Here is a 20852-nt window from a genome sequence, read left to right as displayed (position 1 = left end):
ATGTTTCATTGCGTGAATATGGAGCACGATAAAAAGGACTGGTGTCGAGCATGCGACACCTGTACTGCTAAAAAGGGATCAGCACAGAGGATTACACCAAGTGGGGGCCCCCTTAAGCAGGTGGCAATGGAAATCTTAGGACCACTGCCTTGCACCCGCCAGGGTAATAAATATATCCTCGTCGATATGGACTATTTCACGAAGTGGCCGGAGGCCTATGCGCTCCCCAATCTAGAAGCTGGGGATGTGGTACAGGCCTTGGTGGAAGGTTTTGTATGCTGGCACAGGATTCCGGAAGAGCTGCACACCGATCAGTGTCGAAATTTTGAAAGCCAATTATTAAAAGAGGTGTGCAGTCTGTTGTCAATTCGGAAAAAAAGGACAACGCCCTTAAGACCACAATCTGACAGGATGGTGGAAAGATTCAACAGGACCTTAATACAACAACTGGCCCAATTTACCATCACCCATCAGAATGACTGGAACGGACATCTCCCATATTTGTTGATGGCCTACTGAACTAGCCAGCACGGTGCCACCGCATGTAGCCCAGCATTGCTCATGTATAGGCAGGAGTTGCGGGCTCCTGCTGACCTGATATGCGGTCCCTTGCCAGAACGTCCTGATAAACCGCCAGGGAAGGGCTACACCCGTCATTTGGAGGAGGGTATAGAACAGGTCCATGCCTTTGCATGCCACCTGCTCCATCTGGCGGGTGTAAATATTAAGCGCAGACACGATCACCGGAGCCAGGTGAGCAAATACACTCCGGGGATGAAGATTTGGTTCTTCAATCCCTGGAGACGAAAGGGCAAATGCCCAAAGCTCACATGGCCTTGGGAGGGCCCGGAGATAGTCCTGGCGCAGATCTCTGATGTGGTCATTAAGATCAAAATGGGACCATAGGTTCTCCCTGGGATCTTCCAAGCTGACCGATTGAGACCCTACACTGGCGACCAGACACCCTCATGGATCGCTCTGATTTTAGAGCCCGAGGCCAAGTCGAGCACTTCTGTGGACACGGGGGGCTCATGAAGGTAAGATATCACAACAGTAACACCCATGTGTGGAGTGCAGTGGTGTAACCACCCCACACAGGGGGGCCCAAGAGCAATAGCCTTAGGGAGATGATAGTTAGGCCCACGTGGGGGTGCCAGGGTTACCTCCATGGGGGCCCAGTAGCACTAGCCTAAGGGGGATGGCATTGTTAGGCTCACATGGGGATGCCAGCGATGGTAGCCTCTATGTGGGTACCAAAGCAGTGACCATGAGGGAGGGCTAGGATAAATTTAGGGACCGAGAGCAACAATAGGGACTGTTTAGGTAGAAACAATGAACATGTAGTGGGGACGTAGAGAGGTATAGAGGGTAGACTTAAAAGGGAGCGTGCATAGTACAAGGGAAGACGAGGGTGCACAAATTTATTGGGGGAAATTAGTTAGGTGATGCTGTGTAGGTGAGTGGAAATGTGTTTGTGTGTGGTTGATGAATTGCAAGTGCGAGAGCAGGGAAATGGCCGGTATATACAGTGTATATATATATATATATATATATATATATATATATATATATATATATATATATATATATAGTCACATGGGTGGCAACCTCTGGGTGGGATGCAACCACCACAAAGCATTTGCTATCACATAATGAAGCAGAGACTTCAAAGATGGTCAAACAAAAACTGTTTCTCATGAGTCAACACACAGTGGCTGTAGCTGGTCTGTGATCCAGTGGGGGCTAATTCTGTACATACCAGTTATAAAACTAGATTACAATAAATTTAGCCCTCCAGGGATCCCAAATGAACCCGATTGTTTGCATGACAAAATGGTGGAAGCATGCAGGGCACATCGTTTTTTAAATACATGAATAAACTTTTATTACATGTGTACATGACAAGCTATAATTCACAAAATAATAAAACTACACGACAACAACCTATCCCTCCCCCTTGCTCTCCACTCCCAGGGCTTCCTGCAACAACCCTGAGACCTTCACAAGTCTTCACCCCAAGAACATTCACCAAGCACCATCTCCCACATACTCTAGACAGACAGCGCGGAGGAGCATATTCCTCACTTGTGGCGATGGAGGAGACATGACATCACCCCACTACACTTCTAGGCTCTGACTGAGTTTTAGAGTGAAGAGATATGAGACCCCTTAATACAGCTACATCTAAAGCAGACTGACTCCTTATCGGCAGCACTTAGACTCCCTACCCTAATCAAACACTTAATGGAGTTAAAAAGTTTTAAAGCTACACAAACATACATGGTGTCTACCACATTAATGTGACTACTGCTCTCTTCCACATAATCTCACTGTATTGCCATCTTCAGCTGATGACAATGTCTACGACAGTTGTGGAAGGTTTTGTCGTGCAAATGATTGCAGTCTTAGAATCAAATAAACTAGCCCTCTCATTTTCCATATTGGCATAATGTGTATCTTAACACGTCAGATGAGGCACAGCATGGAATGTGATGAATGCTAAGGGGAGCCAGTAAGTTGGGGCAAAAAAAAGTACTTAACATTTGGCTAAGAAATAGCGGTGACCTTGTCAAAAGAAAGCATTGTATTATAATTATAGACCTTCGGTGCAACGCAATTATTGGAAGGCGATTATGTTCCACTATGAGGATCGAGCTCCCAAAGCGCATTTGGAACAAAAAGGGGTTTTGTGTTCCAGCACTTTTAAGGGGCAAAAACACACGTTATACGAATCCCACTCAGTAAAGTGCGCATGAACAGATGTTTGATCCCACTTGGGGGAAAAAGCTCATGAAAGGCGGGTGTCGGACAGATGCAACCGGCGCTAATGAGAAAAGTTACTGGGATGAGGAAAGGCAAAAAAAAAAAGAGATCGAGCAAATTATCCGCATCGGAAATTATATGAAGACAGAGCAAGGTAAGTCAGGGAGAAAACGACAGAAACGACAGAAACGACATGGAAATATATTATACAATGGTGGGATTTCATCATTTTCCCAAGGCAGGCCTTGCTGGTAGTGAAATGCGCAATGTCCGCTCCGTTGTGTCGCTGCCAGCGGGCAATAAAACGCATCACAGCAGCATGGAGAATGACTTACAAAACACAGGCTCCCTTTCAAGACCCCGCCAAGCACAACATCCTGTGAGCTTGACCGAAACCGCCAACTGAGATACCGCAAACAGGCGGAGGCCCATTGGAGCGATGGTACTCAGGGGGATGAAGCATGCAGATTAATCACTTCCTTCCTGTGCAGCACCAGGGAAAAAGGGATGGTTAATAAAAAAACATCTCAGGAGCATCCTATGATGAACCACCAGTGGATTAAATCACTGCTTTGGACAATATGTGAGGAGAAAACTATGGTGCACAGCTGTGTTTACCTGTCTGAACACCACCTTCTCCTTTGTCCCGTGATTCCACACTCTCCCCCCCCCCCACCCACGATATCCCCATATCACCTTCTTCTGCCTCAAGCTCATTCATGGATGCTGGACTCCAAGAATCAGTTAGAAAATCTGTAGTTGGCATTATAAAATGAAAGCCACCTCAAGAAAAAGGTAGTCTCACGTCGCTGCCAAAGGATTTCATGTCCTGATAATCCTCCCCAAGGGTAATGACTCAAACGTTTCTTGAAACATGATACCAATATTTATGCAACACGTGGTACCATCTTAAATGACGTTTTGTGCAAAATTTCCTTTTTAACACTCATGGGACCGCCATGGTGGTTATGGTCCAAGGAAGATTTCAACTCATATCTGGGATTAGGAAAGTTAGATAAGCTATGCACTCAACCCATCCATGAAATCCAACCGAATGCACTGGCAATTGTGGATGTATATTTTGGTTTCAGCATTTTGGGTGCGACCCCGAGCTGAGCCGGAAGTCAGGTTTTGGAAGCATGGCATTCTGAGGAAACTGTTGTATCTCTCATGGGGGGGGGGGACTACAGATTTTCCTCCAGCTTTTGGGCAACAAATGCATAAACGCACCAGGGGCACACCAATGGGAGAATGGGCACCCAATGGAACATAATGACCCATTTTTGGCTGTAAGATGGTTAGTTCAGAGTGATCTCCACCCACCCCACCATAAGTCCTTTTTCACGCCCTTGTTCACTTATCAGTTCCCATGTTGGCCCTTTGTTTCATGCCGGTACAAGTTAGATTACAAATGATTACGTCTACGCAGAATGTAACCTTCTCCTCTTTCCCTCCTCCCCCTTCCCTCTTCAACCTCTTCTGCCTCTCCCCCTTCCACTACTCCTCCAGTCTCTCCCTCTCCCTCTCCTCCTCCCTTTTCCCTCTTACCCCTCCTCCTCACAGCGATTGCCATTAAGCTGGTTGATTTAATAAGTTAACTGTTGTTTCAACAGTAACTGTTCAACGTCACTTATCCGTTTCCACGTCGGTCCTTTGTTCTATTGCAGGTACAATTATGTGTTTTGGATTAGATTACAAATGATTATGGCTGCTCAGAATGAACCCCCACCCAAAGCATCACTTTCAGTTGTCTGGGTGATTGCACATGATAATTGAGGTATGTCATGACCTCAACTGGTTGCTTAGCTTGCCCCATCCAGCCCCTTGGAGTTCTTAAAGGTGGAGGAGAAGGCTCGAGTAATTTATCCTCACTTGAGAGAGGTTAGTCGAAGCACGTTTGGGTCGTGTTGCTCACCGAAAAGCGAAGTCATTTATTTGATTAAAGGTTGGAGCACTCAATGTGGACTCACATGATGTGTAGATTTGTTTATTTAGTTATTTATTTATTTTGAAACATTTTGAGTATCACATGATAGTCTATGCTGAATTGCTTGACAATTCACAATCAAGTACAGTATACATATTAAAAAGTGTGCCCAAAAATAAACAAAAAATACAAAGACCACATGGACACTGAAGCAAATCAAAGAAGAAAAAGAGCAATTAGAGATTGCAGACCCTTGCCAGGACTTGTTTTGTGTGGTAGTTGTGTAGTTTTGTGCAGTGTATTTTGTGAAGTGGATTTTGTGTGGTGTTTGTGTACTGGTGTTATGTAATTAATAATGGACATAACTAAAACTGCCACTTTATAACTGGTGGCAGTGATGACCGGCTCCCAAGACGTCCCGCTTTGATTGGACAGCTGACCCTGACCAATGACGTTTATTATTATTCAGTTCAATTTCGAATGGCTTTAAAATATATTCAATTCAAATCAAATAGAAGACCAAATAGTTACAGTACTGCATTGGAGTCATCAGAAGGAACCCGAACAAGCAAAAAGCAAAGACGAAGTCATCAGGAGGAACTTGGATAGGATTCGGGTTTCAGCTGCTACTCCTCTACCCTCAAACCCATCTGAGCACAGCCAAGTGAGCCTTATTTTAAAGAAATCAAAAAGACCCGAGATTCCAAATATTAAATAATTCTGGCTGCCAGACCATGCATCCGATCGGGTTGAAATGTAAAACTCGTATTCCTCATGACTAATAGATCATAATAGTGACGTTTCACATTGATCAATGAAGTGGTTCAAGAGAAATATTATTTTTTAGATTTTCATTCAATCTAATATGGCTGCCAGACCATGTAACCTATCAATTATTTGTGAGCACCCTGACATCCCCAAGGCTTGGGGAACATGTGTATGAAGTTTCCACTCAAACTGTCCAGCCGTTCTGGAGAAAAGGATTTTTTTTAGGTTTTAGAGTAAATACAATATGGCTGCCAACCCACGTGTCCTTTGGGAATGTTCTGTTCCTCATGGATAGGCGGTCATACCTGTAAAGTTTTGCCACGATCTGTTCAGCCGTTTTGGTGATGATTTTAGAGGTTTTTTTTGAAATGGCTACTCAACCACATGACCGATTTATCCATTGATAACCCTCAAAAATTTTAATACTGATCAGATGCAGCATTCTACGTATGCAATTATGATGTCATAACGAAGCCACCAATGACATCTTTTTTTAATCACACTTATTCCCCATGAGGAGTACTTGCCATGTGCCAAGTTTCAATTATTTCCTTTGTGCAGTTTCAAAGATACAGAGGTCCAATTTTCCCCTTTTTTCCAACATGGCTGCCACACCACTTGACCTGTGTCGTCAGAATTTCCATGAAAACATTATGCATGAGTTGTCGCTCATTTGGAGAAAAATTTCGGGTCAATCCGCCAAGTGGTGGCAGAGATATATATACTCACGTTCTGTCCAGACATACAAAGACAAACAAACGGCCCCAAATGCAATAAATAGAATTTAACATCGAATCATAAAATATATAAAATAAATTATCGCTTCAAAAAATCCTCAACAAGACGTGCAACACAACTCTCCTCTACCTTCGACCCTTACCTATTGATTTAGACTTCTTGTCAAAAGGGAATCACACTGTTTTTTGAAACCTGCTCGCTCTGAATATCTCAGTTTGGTATTTGCGAGTATTAAGAATTTGCATTATGTGAGCACTATCCTGTTTCGGGGACCATCCCCAATAGTCTATAATCTATATCTATATCGTGTGAAAGAGGAGGGAAACTTCATACAAATATCTGCTCCCCTATTGTCAAAGGTCTTCATACTGATTGTGTGAAGAGCTTCATGATAACATATGTACTGGTCTCCGAGAATTATCCTGGTAGCTCTGTTTTTAAAGTTTGAGATCATTTCTGTTCTCTTGTGAAAGTCCAGAGTGAAAAAGGACAGCAGCATACTCAAGCAAAATAATTAGTTGGTGGATGTTAAACTGGGCACTCGTCTGTCATCATTAATCGGTGGACGCTAAAGATTCCACTTCATGAAGAGCAGTTGAGTTATCGCCAGCATCACGAACAAATTACAAATTCATGCTCTAACCTAGAGGGGGCACTGCATCAGCGGTGCAGCCGCACACTCAATCACTGATTGCTTGCATAACAGGTAGATGGAGACAAGTTCGTAAAAGGGCACTTTGAACTTTGTCAATGTCCTCGGTATATCTACTCTTCTACTTTTTGACACCAATATCCTTTGTCTGTCTTTCCCACTTCAAGTTAACCTGGATCTAAATTCCCTGGAACTTTGTCTCCTTCACAACCTCAAGGCCACTCTCTCCAGGTCTGAGATCAGGTGGTTCGTGAGTGGCTCACAAATCTTCATCTGTTTGCACTTTGTTGGATTTAGCACGAGTTGGTTCTCGTTGGTCTATTTCTTGAGATCATCCACAACATCCTGCTATCTGAAGAATTCAGTTTATGACCATACTTCGCTGATTCTGAGGTCACCAACACACAGTACTTCCATCTTTGCAATTACAAAAAAAATCCAAGGCATTGTTCATCACAGCAAGGAATACAAGGGTCCTTGTGGCATACCACTGGTCTGGATTCCCAACATGGGACTTTCAAAAATATGAAATCTGCCCAAGAATGCTCGGCATGCATGCAGAGAAGCCCATTGAATCAGCGATCATAGGGGGCATGTTAATGTATATTGTGCTTGCGAGATAAGGATTGACAGCTAAAATGGCTCACAAAGCCTCTAAAATAAGCAGAAAATACTGGAAATGTACCTGAGACAAAGTGGTGTTCCTCTGCACAACAAATATAGTTGGAGAACTTTCTCAGCTCGACGAAAACGCTGAGATCTTGCAGCTTTCCAAACTGTAAAAACTCCCGAACCGGCCAGTGCAAGGCCCGAACTGTGGACAGGCATTTTTTTTACCCAGCCCCCCCCCCACCCACTCCCCCGACAATCGCCCCACACTGAATGGACTTTGAACCTTGTGGAAGTTCTACTTGTGAAGATGGCAGGCACCAGGCAGACTTCCTGAGGGAGATACCATATCTGGTTTGGGTGCTTCTTAACAGTGATGCGAAGGTCATATCTGAGGCTCGTGAATGCACAAGGTAAGTTTAAAATGATATTCGTTATAAATCATGATGGGGGAGGGGCGTAGGGGGAATGGGAGCCCTGGGGCCATAAGATAAATCACACTCAATTTTTGCGTCTATTGATAAAAGGAGAAGTGTGCGTGTGTGCTAGCACTCGCTTGTATTAACAGAAAATGGAAGGAACTCGACACCTCTCATCCACGGATTAGCTCAAAGAACTGAGTCGCTGGAAATGCACACGCCGCGTGCACGAAACACCTCATTAGCATTGATACGTCATTTTGAAAGTCCTCTATTGGAAAATGCTCTGACACTTTACTCTCTGCCGCAAGCCAATGAAAAAATTTATGATCCATGGCATGAGTACTCTTCCGATTCTTAGATTCAGGAGTTTGGTGATGGCAATGGTATGGTCCATGAAATTAAGAGCTTTGAAAAGTCTGTGACACAAGATTTCCCACCATATATAGTAAATTTATCAGAATGCTAGTAAAATTAATACAACATTCCCACTTAACAGTATGTAGTTTATCAGTCTATCACATCAATAGGCCCAAATAGGAGATACAGTATTTATACGACAAAGTATACAATGGGACATAACTGGAACAAGGACAGCTGGCTTAACGCTTACCTCTGAAATACGGTGTGCTCCAGGATATAGCGCTCCCTGCTGGCACCGATACAAGCAGTAAATCGAATCTCATGGAGTACAATCATACTCTCTATGTCGAGATGGCACGGGAAAAAATAGCTTCCCATTCAAATGTGTACACAATGATATGCTTAAAAACTTCTCTAGAGTAAAGTCAAAAACCTACCTTTTATTCTCGAATGTTTTCATAACTAAAAAGAATTTTAAAAAATGCCAAAATACATCGCTGAAGTACAAGATTGAAAGATGACAAAATCACCATTTTGTTCATCCTCAAAACATTGATAAATGTCACCGTGCCGAGCACAATTACGGTCCACGAGTCGGGGTACCTGGCGTTGTTGGGAAAAGCGGGGTCCCACCTCCCACCTCCCACCTCCCACCTCCCACCTCCAACACCAGTCACTCCACACTCCCACCCCACCCCTTCCTCTGCCTCCTCCCACCTTCACACTTCCTCTCCCTCTTCCCACCTTCACTCTTCCTCTCCCTCCTCCCACAAAGGAATTTTTGCAATATTTTTAACCACATTTAGGAAAAATTCAAAATTCAAAATAAAACCTGCCTTCGATTCCTACCAACCTCAAACTTGCCACGTATCGTGTCAAAATCTGCCCCGAGGGCCGAAGTCATTGATATGGCCGAACATCGATGTTTATCCTCCTCACCGTGTAATGAACTCAAGTGGTGCTCTGACAACAATCTTCTGCTCAACGTCTCAAAAACCAAACAAATCAAAATTGACTTCAGACCTTATAAAAACCTCAAAACTCCTATCGACATCGATGGCCAAACAACAGACATAACGGACTCTTTCAAATTCATTGGCACCGCCAACACCAATACTCTGAAATGGGACATCAACACAGATGACGTAATCAAGAAAGTGCAGCAACGAATGGGTTTTCTACATCAACTCAAAAAGTTTAAATTGCGACAGATCGCCGGCTGCTTGTCCATTTGGACACCGCGATCATGGAGGGCATTCTTAAATCATTAATTACAGTGTGGCATGAAAACACTGATAGACATACAAAGAAAAGACTGGAAAGGATCATCATCAGGTGTGCAAAAATCATCACCTGTGAACTCACCTCCAACAGAAGCTTGCACTGGAAACTGTCCATCAAACGAGCAACTCTCGACCATTGAAGACCTGCACTGTCACCCCGCACGTCATCTCCTTCAACTTCTCCCTTCCAGAAACCGTTACAGATCACTTACCACCAGAACAACACGCTTCAAAAACAGCTTCTTCCCAACAACAGTAAGAACTCTGAACTCTCAGTAAAACCTACTTTAGCACTTAATCAAAGAAAACCGAACACTTAATATTCACCTAATATATTGACACTTTATATATGCCAATCTGCATGCACTGTCTGTCTCCTGTATGTATTGGATGTGTAATCTGTCTGTGCTTTGTTGTACGTAATGTACGTGTACGTTGAGGCGAGGCAACAACACCTGTTGAGGAAACATCAGTAATAGCAATATCAACGGCGACAGCGTCAACACCAACAATAATCGACGACGACGACGACAACATTTCCTGCCTTTTGGCGCCATTTTCTTTTCATACTGTATCTGACATGTAATGCAACGTTTCTGCTTCGGAGTGCTGCAAACCTCCGTTTATGTTTTCCCTTGACCATTCACTCATTCCACGGCTATGAACACTTAGTCGGTTATTACAAAACATGCGTCACCTCATTTGAGTTGTAATCAAAATGGACTTTTGTTTCTTCAAAACGTTATCTTCATTTAATGAAAGAAAACCTGTTCTTCAGTCTCTGCATGTTCACCGGAGGACCGTGTGAACCCTCAGAGCAAAACACGTTTATCACACACGTTCCTCACCTCGTGTTTCCTCTCCTCCAACAGCAGTGATTATAATATTGGTGATTACGGTAAGGAATCTTTATCACACGCTTTCCTCACTGGTCAGGCAGCTTAGCAAATGGATGTGGACATTCTGGACAGAAGCGCTAAATTTTCCCCACATGCTACCTATAACTTTAGCTTTCCATTTTTGGTAGGAACCACTTCATCCAAATACATTATGGTGGCCATCTTGGATTTTCAAGATGGCCACCATGTAAAAACTTATATATATATATATATATATATATATATATATATATATATATATATATATATATATATATATATATATATATATATATATATATATATATCTCAATATCTCAGCTTCTAAGCCAATTCGGATCATAATCTTGGGGTCTAAACATACATTTTCAAGGTCAATGAATACAAGTATACCATTTAGGATAGTGTCAGATTGGTTATTTGCTCAAAAATAAAACAAGGCTTGGTTATATTCAGGTTTTTTTTTCAGGCAGAACAGTTCCATTGACATTGAGGAAAGAAATAGAAGTAAAACAGATGGAGAAGTTCAGTGACATGTTTTATAGGATTATTATTTCATAAGAAATTAATAATTTCATTTGTTTTCAGATTGACCGGCTTGATGGATAGGAACATGTGCTTCATCTGTCAAGAGACTACTACAGAGCTCAGAAAACATGACAGTCAGTGAACTGGTCCAAAACCAGGGTGCATAGCACAAATCTTGCAATGTCAAGTTCAGCAAAGAGAAGTTGGAGAGAGCTACCAAAAAGCGTGACAAGGATGATGCTGCAGAGAGCAGCACTTCTGGGGTTAAACGGCCTCAGCACCACTCAATTGACAAAATGGTCTGTCTGTTTTGTCATCGAGAGGATGAACACCTACATGAATTTAGAGCACTTGGAGCTGATGAGACCATAAGACAGATTAGATGGCTAGCGAGCTGCAGGAAACAGAGTTAATGGCTTGAATAGAAGGTGGTGATCTCATAGCGCTCGAGGCTAAATATATATCATCTGTATTGCTTAACAGAACTACGGAATCGCTGGAGATTACTGATGCGGCAAAATGAGCAAGAATCAGGAGGCTCTTCTGAGGAAAAGAAGATAAAGGCAAGAGCACTTGTGGAGCTCCTTACTCATATAGAAAACTGTGTTGAATGTGGGACCTTCTACTTGAAATTTTCGGTCTTGCATCAGCTGTATGAAAACCGGATACAATACCTTGGTGTTGATAAGGCGACTCACAAAACCCGATTCAAGGCGAAAGTTCTCGCATACTTCCCACAAGCACAAGAGAAAAGTGATGGCAAAAATAAGTTTCTGGTATTTGAACATGGTATGCAGCAAATGCTAAAGCAAGCCATGGCATGTGATTATGAAGGTGATGCACTACTGCTAGCTGAGGCTGCCAAGATGGTGCAGAAAGACATTGTCAGCGACAAAGGTTTCCACTTTGATGGCAAATTTCCTTCTGGTTGTCAACAAAGATCAGTGCCATCTCCTCTCAAGACCCTTGTGTCTATGATGTTGTATGGTGCTGTCCTGAAAGATCAAGATTCCACAGACTCGCAGGCAAACCTCACAGTCTCTCAGACCATTCTCTTCAACTTCAAGAAACATGCGTCAACTTCTGCTAAGTGTCAGTATTCCCTGAATAGGGAAACACCATTCCTGCTGTACATCGGAATGGAGATTCACACAGAGACCAGGTCAAAAAAGATCATCACACAGCTATACGACTGGATTCTCAGTGTAAGCTATGATAGAGTTCTTCAACTTGAGAGCCAGCTTGCAACTGCTGTCTGAGAACTTTCAGGACAAAGGAGCCGTGGTTCCTGCTCAGCCACAACATGGACTGTTTAATGTTGGTGCGCTTGACAACTTGGATCACAGTCCTTCAAGTACAACTGCTAAGGGGTCATTTCATCGCACAAGTGTCTATGATGTTGTATGGTGCTGTCCTGAAAGATCAAGATTCTGTTTCAGTTTCCCACTTTGTCTAATTTGGGAGAGAAGCAGAATGACATCAGACTGCCTTTGGCTGATACCAAGAAGAATCACCAGTTGCCAGACAGCTTCACCACAGTGCCAGTTGTGGCTTTGAAGACAGCAAAAGTGTAAGTCCCACAACTACTGTCAAATGCATCAGCACCAAAAAGACAGACAACTGGTAGGTGCACAATTGAAGGAGAAGAGATGGCTGGAGCATGCTAAACAAACGATGGAGAAAGATGAATTTGAAAAAGGTGACACTATTATCTGGTCAGCATTCCATGCCTCCATGGAAGATGCATCAGCAGATCAGCACACCATCCTTACACAGCTGTTGTCCCTCTTCTATGAGAAGGCAGCTACTGAAGCTATGATCAAGCATGGAATTAATGTGCTGCATTGGCCTACAGAATTTCTCAATCCTGGACAGATGCTAGTTATAGCTTTTGATGCACCACTCTAAGCTCTTGCCAAGTTCACTGTGGAACTGGCCTGACACACACAGAGAGGATAAGTTCATAGCAATGTTTGGAGACCTGCACATAGAGATGGTGATGTGGAAAATATATGGTGACTACTTGGAGGGATCTGGATGGAGTAATGCACTGGCATAAGCAGCCATTGCATCATCAGGCACCCACTCGTTTCTGAGGGCCTCACATATGACCAGTCCAAGGCACACTCACCAGGTGACTGCTTTGGCACTGCCAAAGCTCCAGGAGGATGCTTTTCTGCACACTGAGGAAACACACAGTGATTAAGTCAAGGCCAAAGCAAGTTGCATATCAGGCAGGAATATGGTGCACTGGTGAGCAGATTGAACACCATGCACCTACTCCAGAAGGTTGGGGCTGGACTCTCGATGAGGACAGCAATCTATGGGTTCTTGTGTGGAATACATTACCTGTGGTCTACAAGGCCTACAGTGAACTAGTCAAATGCAACTGCAAGATTCAAAGTGGATGTGGCGCTTGGTGTGCATGCAGAAAGGCACGTTGTAAGTGCAATGAACTCTGCAGTTGTCACTGTGAGAAGAAGGCTGGGAATAAAATGCATGTGCAGTCGTGTGTGATGACCAGATACCATCACATTTACTGTTGATATTGTTGCAGTCCTTGCAGTATTTTCAGTGACTATGGTACATTAACAGTATTCCATTTTATTTTTTTTCAAGTTTTATGTTCAGTTTCTTTTTTGTGCTTATAAAAATTGTCTGTTACTTTTCTAAATGGTTTAGTTGTATTCCTTGTCCCAGAAAATTTATGTTTAGACACCAAGATTGTGATAATAAGTGGCTTCGAAGCTGAGATATTGGAAGATATAGGTTTTTACACGGCAGCCATCTTGAAAATCTAAGATGGCCGCCATAATGTATTCAGAGGAAGTGGTTCCTGTCAAAAATGGAAAGCTAAAGTAATGGGTAACATGTGTGAAAAAATTGAAGCTTTGGCTGGAACGTCCATATCCATCTCACATCCGATCCTAAGCTACCTGACAACACCTCTCGCAGCAGTGATTACAATGTTGGTAATTACGGTGAGGAGTCTTTATCACACGCTTTCCTCACCTCTCACAGCAGTGATTACAATGTTGATGATGACGGTGTGGCCTTTATCACACGCTTTCCTCACCTCTCACAGCAGTGATTACAATGTTGGTAATTACGGTGAGGAGTCTTTATCACACGCTTTCCTCACCTCTCACAGCAGTGATTACAATGTTGGTAATTACGGTGAGGAGTCTTTATCACACGCTTTCCTCACCTCTCACAGCAGTGATTACAATGTTGGTGATTACGGTGTGGCGTCTTTATCACACGATTTTCTCACCTCATAACTCATCCTGGTGATTACTTTCTTGACCGCAGTGCTATCCTTGGCAATTTTACATTTCTTTAACTCCCTGTACACAGAGTGGCTATATATGTTCAGTGGGCAAGTATGGGTACCCCCGCACAGAAGGCAGGGGTGCCTGCTCGTTAAAGTAAATAGCCAAATGGTTTGCTCTCCAAAAAAATTCATATAACATAATTTTGCAACAAAAACTGTCCTTTCCATCAAATTCCCCCGTGAACCCCTCTTTCTATACCACTTAAGCATGTACCATCACTCAAAATATATAATGGGGTCTGCTTAGAGGCATGTAAGACATTGGTCATTATCGCGAACGCAGTGAGCTTCATACTTAACGCGTGCACATGAGAGAATAGGAAACAACAACAACACAATACCATGGCAATTTTGAATCCGTGCTGTTGGCTATGACCCTTTTGCTTCCGTTTTTTTTTTGCTTCTGGTTTTTTTTTTGTTTCCGGTTTTTGTCATGGAGAATGATGCATGCCGGGAGATAAAGGTATCATCGGAGACGTGAAAGACCCAAATAATATTAGACATGGTGTATATTTCCTCCACTGATTTTAATAAAGATATCTCCCGCATCATCAAAAAATAATTTTTAATCGTGATTTACATTATTTGATCGCTGATCCCGAATCCAGGCCAAAGTAACCGGAAATTGCGCATACAGTTGTCAACAAGTTATAGGCAAAGTCAGAAGCGAATGTAAGAAGAATTCTACGTTCAATCTAGTATTTATTTTTTTAGATGAGATCATGTTCTTGACGGTATAGTTGGCGTTGTGAAGGTAATGTTGAGGTAATATTAATTTTTTTAGATGAGATCCTGTTCTAGGCGGTGTAGTTGTCGTTGTGAAGGTAATGTTGAGGTATAATGTTGAGGTAATATTTATTTTTTTAGATGAGATCCTGTTCTAGGCAGTGTAGTTGTCGTTGTGAAGATAATGTTGAGGTAATATTAATTTTTTTAGATGAGATCCTGTTCTCGGCGGTGTAGTTGTTGTTGTGAAGGTAATGTTGAGGTAATATTTATTTTTTTAGATGAGATCATGTTCTTGGCGGTGTAGTTGTCGTTGTGAACGTAATGTTGAGGTAATATTTTTTTTTTTTTAGATGAGATCCTGTTCTTGGCGGTGTAGTTGTTGTTGTGAAGGTAATGTTGAGGTATAATATTGAGGTAATATTAATTTTTTTAGATGAGATCCTGTTCTAGGCGGTGTAGTTGTTGTTGTGAAGGTAATGTTGAGGTATAATGTTGAGGTAATATTATTTTTTTTAGATGAGATCCTGTTCTAGGTGGTGTAGTTGTTGTTGTTAAGGTAATGTTGAGGTAATATTAATTTTTTTAGATGAGATCCTGTTCTAGGCGGTGTAGTTGTTGTTGTTGTTAAGGTAATGTTGAAGTATAATGTTGAGGTAATATTTATTTTTTTAGATGAGATCCTGTTCTAGGCGGTGTAGTTGTTGTTGTGAAGGTAATGTTGAGGTATAATGTTGAGGTAATATTAATTTTTTTAGATGAGATCTTGTTCTAGGCGGTGTAGTTGTTGTTGTTAAGGTAATGTTGAAGTATAATGTTGAGGTAATATTTATTTTTTTAGATGAGATCCTGTTCTAGGCGGTGTAGTTGTTGTTGTGAAGGTAATGTTGAGGTATAATGTTGAGGTAATATTAATTTTTTTAGATGAGATCCTGTTCTAGGCGGTGTAGTTGTTGTTGTGAAGGTAATGTTGAGGTAATATTAATTTTTTTAGATGAGATCCTGTTCTAGGCGGTGTAGTTGTTGTTGTGAAGGTAATGTTGAGGTATAATGTTGAGGTAATATTAATTTTTTTAGATGAGATCCTGTTCTAGGTGGTGTAGTTGTCGTTGTGAAGGTAAAGTTGAGGTATAATGTTGAGGTAATATTATTTTTTTTCGATGAGATCCTGTTCTAGGCGGTGTAGTTGTTGTTGTGAAGGTAACGTTGAGGTATAATGTTGAGGTAATATTAATTTTTTTAGATGAGATCCTGTTCTAGGCGGTGTAGTTGTTGTTGTTAAGGTAATGTTGAGGTAATATTAATTTTTTTAGATGAGATCCTGTTCTAGGCGGTGTAGTTGTTGTTGTGAAGGTAATGTTGAGGTAATATTAATTTTTATTAGATGAGATCCTGTTCTAGGTGGTGTAGTTGTTGTTGTGAAGGTAATGTTGAGGTATAATGTTGAGGTAATATTATTTTTTTTAGATGAGATCCTGTTCTAGGCGGTGTAGTTGTTGTTTTTAAGGTAATGTTGAGATAATATTAATTTTTATTAGATGAGATCCTGTTCTCGGCGGTGTAGTTGTTGTCGTTAAGGTAATGTTGAGGTAATATTAATTTTTTTAGACGAGATCCTGTTCTAGGCGGTGTAGTTGTTGTTGTGAAGGTAATGTTGAGGTATAATGTTGAGGTAATATTAATTTTTTTAGATGAGATCCTGTTCGAGGCAGTGTAGTTGTTGTTGTTAAGGTAATGTTGAGGTATAATGTTGAGATAATATTAATTTTTTTAGATGAGATCCTGTTCTAGGCAGTGTAGTTGTTGTTGTTAAGGAAATGTTGAGGTATAATGTTGAGGTAATATTAATTTTTTTAGATGAGATCCTGTTCTAGGCGGTGTAGTTGTTGTTGTGAAGGTAATGTTGAGGTATAATGTTGAGGTAATATTTATTTTTTAGATGAGATCCTGTTCTAGGCGGTGTAGTTGTTGTTGTGAAGGTAATGTTGAGGTAATATTAATTTTTTTTAGATGAGATCCTGTTCTAGGCGGTGTAGTTGTTGTTGTTAAGGTAATGTTGAGGTATAATGTTGAGGTAATATTAATTTTTTTAGATGAGATCCTGTTCTAGGCGGTGTAGTTGTTGTTGTTAAGGTAATCTTGAGGTAATACTAATTTTTATTAGATGAGATCCTGTTCTCGGCGGTGTAGTTGTTGTCGTTAAGGTAATGTTGAGATAATATTAATTTTTATTAGATGAGATCCTGTTCTCGGCGGTGTAGTTGTTGTCGTTAAGGTAATGTTGAGGTAATATTAATTTTTTTAGACGAGATCCTGTTCTAGGCGGTGTAGTTGTTGTTGTGAAGGTAATGTTGAGGTATAATGTTGAGGTAATATTAATTTTTTTAGATGAGATCCTGTTCGAGGCAGTGTAGTTGTTGTTGTTAAGGTAATGTTGAGGTATAATGTTGAGATAATATTAATTTTTTTAGATGAGATCCTGTTCTAGGCAGTGTAGTTGTTGTTGTTAAGGAAATGTTGAGGTATAATGTTGAGGTAATATTAATTTTTTTAGATGAGATCCTGTTCTAGGCGGTGTAGTTGTTGTTGTGAAGGTAATGTTGAGGTATAATGTTGAGGTAATATTAATTTTTTTAGATGAGATCCTGTTCTAGGCGGTGTAGTTGTTGTTGTGAAGGTAATGTTGAGGTAATATTAATTTTTTTTAGATGAGATCCTGTTCTAGGCGGTGTAGTTGTTGTTGTTAAGGTAATGTTGAGGTATAATGTTGAGGTAATATTAATTTTTTTAGATGAGATCCTGTTCTAGGCGGTGTAGTTGTTGTTGTTAAGGTAATCTTGAGGTATAATGTTGAGGTAATATTTATTTTTTTTGATGAGATCCTGTTCTAGGCGGTGTAGTTGTTGTTGTGAAGGTAATGTTGAGGTAATATTAATTTTTTTAGATGAGATCCTGTTCTAGGCGGTGTAGTTGTTGTTGTTAAGGTAATGTTGAGGTATAATGTTGAGGTAATATTAATTTTTTTAGATGAGATCCTGTTCTAGGCGGTGTAGTTGTTGTTGTTAAGGTAATGTTGAGGTATAATGTTGAGGTAATATTTATTTTTTTTGATGAGATCCTGTTCTAGGCGGTGTAGTTGTTGTTGTGAAAGTAATGTTAAGGTAATATTCGTTTTTTTCATAGCAAAAACACTTTAATTTGATATATTTTCGAAGCGAATGTAAGTAGAATTCTACGTTCGCTTCTAGGCTTTGCCTGTTCCTTATTAAAGCTTGTCGTGTTAGTGTGAGAAATTTCTGAGGATATCCAAAAGACTCATTCGCTCAGTAGGATATCATCATGTCAGTGATGAAGTTCTTGGGTTGGAGTCCCAAGTTGTCAGAATTTTTTCACACGAACCCGACACAGGAATTTATTCCTGTTTATTAAAAAAAACAATTTCATATAACAACACCGCCACCAGGCAATTTTGCAACAAAAAAAAAACTGCCCTTTCCATCAAATTTCCCTGTGTAACCCTCGATATATACCACTTAAGTGTGTACCGTCACTCAAAATGTCAACGTTTTGCACAACATACTTCGTGTGTGTGTGTGTGTGTGTGTGTGTGTGTGTGTGTGTGTGTGTGTGTGTGTGTGTGTGTGTGTGTGTGTGTGTGTGTTTTGCAGAAATTACTGCAGAATGAACGTTCTAAAAGATTTTTTGTTTTTTTTTGTATTGAAAATACTAGTATGTGTCCGTACGTGCGTGGCCATACGTGCAACCCCCCCCCCCCGAAAAAAAAAACTTTCAAACAACCACACAGGCCGTTCCTTTGCTCTCTTAAACGACGACTCGATTGGGACATTGTGTTTATCTATAAATATGCATAAGAAATCGAGTAATTATTAGAATACATTAAATCATCACTATCCGGAAGTGGTGCGTGCCCGTACATAATGTTCACATGCATTCCACGAATTATCGCTTGTATTGAAGTGACAACTGCTGTGATACTTACACACACAGAGTTAATTAAAACCCAAATTAAAATGAAGTTTACCTCCCTGTCTTTGCTTGCCATGACATTCGCTGCCATTGACCACTGCCACTCCTACACCACGGGAACTAAGGCACCGATCCCCATCGTAACCGGCACAGCACGTGACGTCATCGTCGGCCGGCCGCGCACAGGCCTACGCAGCAACGTGTCTTGTCATTGGTTTGGTAAATAAATGGCAATAACTTGGGAATCACTTGTCCGATTAATATCAAACCTTGAAAAGGCACATCCTCAGGGCCCCAGCAATATAACTGGCAAGTTTCAATTAGATCGGACCAGTGGTTGTCGAGAAACAGCGGTCACAGACATACACACACACAGACACACACATACACACACAGACACACACAGACACACACAGACACAGACACACACAGACACAGACACACACAGAGACACACAGAGACACACAGAGACACACAGAGAGACACAGAGAGACACAGAGAGACACACACACACACACACACACACACACACACACACACACACACACACACACACACACACACACACACACACACATTGCTGGAATTATAGATAGATGGTCATTAATCGCATGTTTGATTTATTTAAGTTTTTTTTCTTTTTTAACCAATCATCCCACCTGTCATTAATAACATATTACATGTAATCTTACTTTTTTATGTTCCGTAATGAATTCTGGGACACAATGTACAGCGACACCGACGAAGGGGGGTCGTGGTGGAGGGTGGAGGGGAGGGTCTTCAGTCGACCTCCGTGGTAATGGTGGCGTTTACTGCCGGGAGTAAACGATAAATGGGAATTGCTAGTCAGGTGTGATGGACAGGAAAAATGAAACGTTTTACAGGGAAAGGATGGAGACCCGTTGAAAGAAAGGTGAAGGGGTGGGAGGAGGTTGGAGAATTGTTGGGAGGGGGTAAGAGAGAGGAGGAGGGGGGGATAAACCCGGGGATTACGAATCATCTTTGTGCCTTCGCAATCGCAAGCACAAGGCACGCAGGTCGAGCTTGTCAGCAAAGGCTGCCGGTTGGTCTCCTGCAAACCAGGTGCATTATGTCATGCCTATCAAGCCGGAGAAAGAAAGGATTAAGCACGGCGAGCACGAACCCATTATTCTCTTGGATAGAAAAAAAAAGGGGGGGTGAAATGGAATGGCCAATTACATGGTCCTCTCGGCAGGAGTTTTGCATGTCAAGAATCCATTAAGATGGTGGGAAGCTCATGATGGTGATTAATATATCAAATCGAGGGATCTTGAACGCATTTCATCATGTCGTTTAGCTTTGTGTGTCAAATGGGCGGCAATCCATTGCATATTGTGGCCGAGACGTTTTGATGGATGGAGTTTCAGTGATTATATGTTTAAAATAAGCGGAACTTAATTTTTCCCTCAAAGTCAGAAGTACTCACATATCTATAAGGCCTTTGTCCGTAGCACCTCAATGGAGTGCTGCTCTCGGCTATGGGCTGAGAACCCAGCATCACGTGATGTAAGCCTGGATTCTGTGGAATCTGAAGCTCTCAATATTATTATTGATTGGAATATCTCACAATGGGACCGAAGCACAAGATCTGTTGCTTTCACGTGACCGGCAGGTGCAGCTTGGTGGTCTGTTTCCTTTTTTTTAACCACCTCTCCTTCGGGTCCGGCTCCCTCTGCTCTCTGACCCTCCGCAGATCCTTCAACATTACATTAATTCTTCCCATAACTCTCTCCTGATTAAACTCCAACAATCCAGACTGACAGCACACCTCAACTCAATTTTCCTCCTCTTTTCTGCTGGTTGTAAAACTGCTTTCACACTTCCCTTCCCAAAGTGCTTCAGCAGGTGGTGCACAT

The 20852-nt window shown here is 41.6% G+C and overlaps 1 protein-coding gene across 2 annotated transcripts in view; it reads right to left on the bottom strand.

The window, feature by feature from the left end:
* The window catches only part of LOC147017016 (uncharacterized), a 191122-nt gene extending 172001 nt beyond the window's left edge, over positions 1–19121 (bottom strand). Inside the window, exons 1-3 of one of the 2 annotated variants that reach the window (XR_015049302.1) lie at positions 19031–19121; positions 9605–9706; positions 1750–3246 (exon numbers count right to left, since the gene is read on the bottom strand). Coding sequence is in view for 1 of the 2 variants with exons in the window: in XM_085846357.1 (XP_085702483.1) it covers positions 9605–9659 (55 nt within the window). In the remaining variant the exon portion in view is untranslated. Of the gene's footprint in view, positions 1–1749; positions 3247–9604; positions 9707–19030 lie in introns of those variants that run through there. The other variant, XM_085846357.1, reaches the window with a different exon arrangement.
* Between the last annotated feature and the right edge of the window lie 1731 nt (positions 19122–20852).

This window comes from Eptatretus burgeri, chromosome 11 (assembly GCF_056783735.1).
Source record: "Eptatretus burgeri isolate ZD-2024b chromosome 11, Ebu_testis_v1, whole genome shotgun sequence".
In the NCBI taxonomy this organism is placed as follows: Eukaryota; Metazoa; Chordata; class Myxini; order Myxiniformes; family Myxinidae; genus Eptatretus; species Eptatretus burgeri.
Note: the sequence above shows the minus strand (reverse complement) of the source record. Positions and strands in the feature narration are given on the sequence as shown.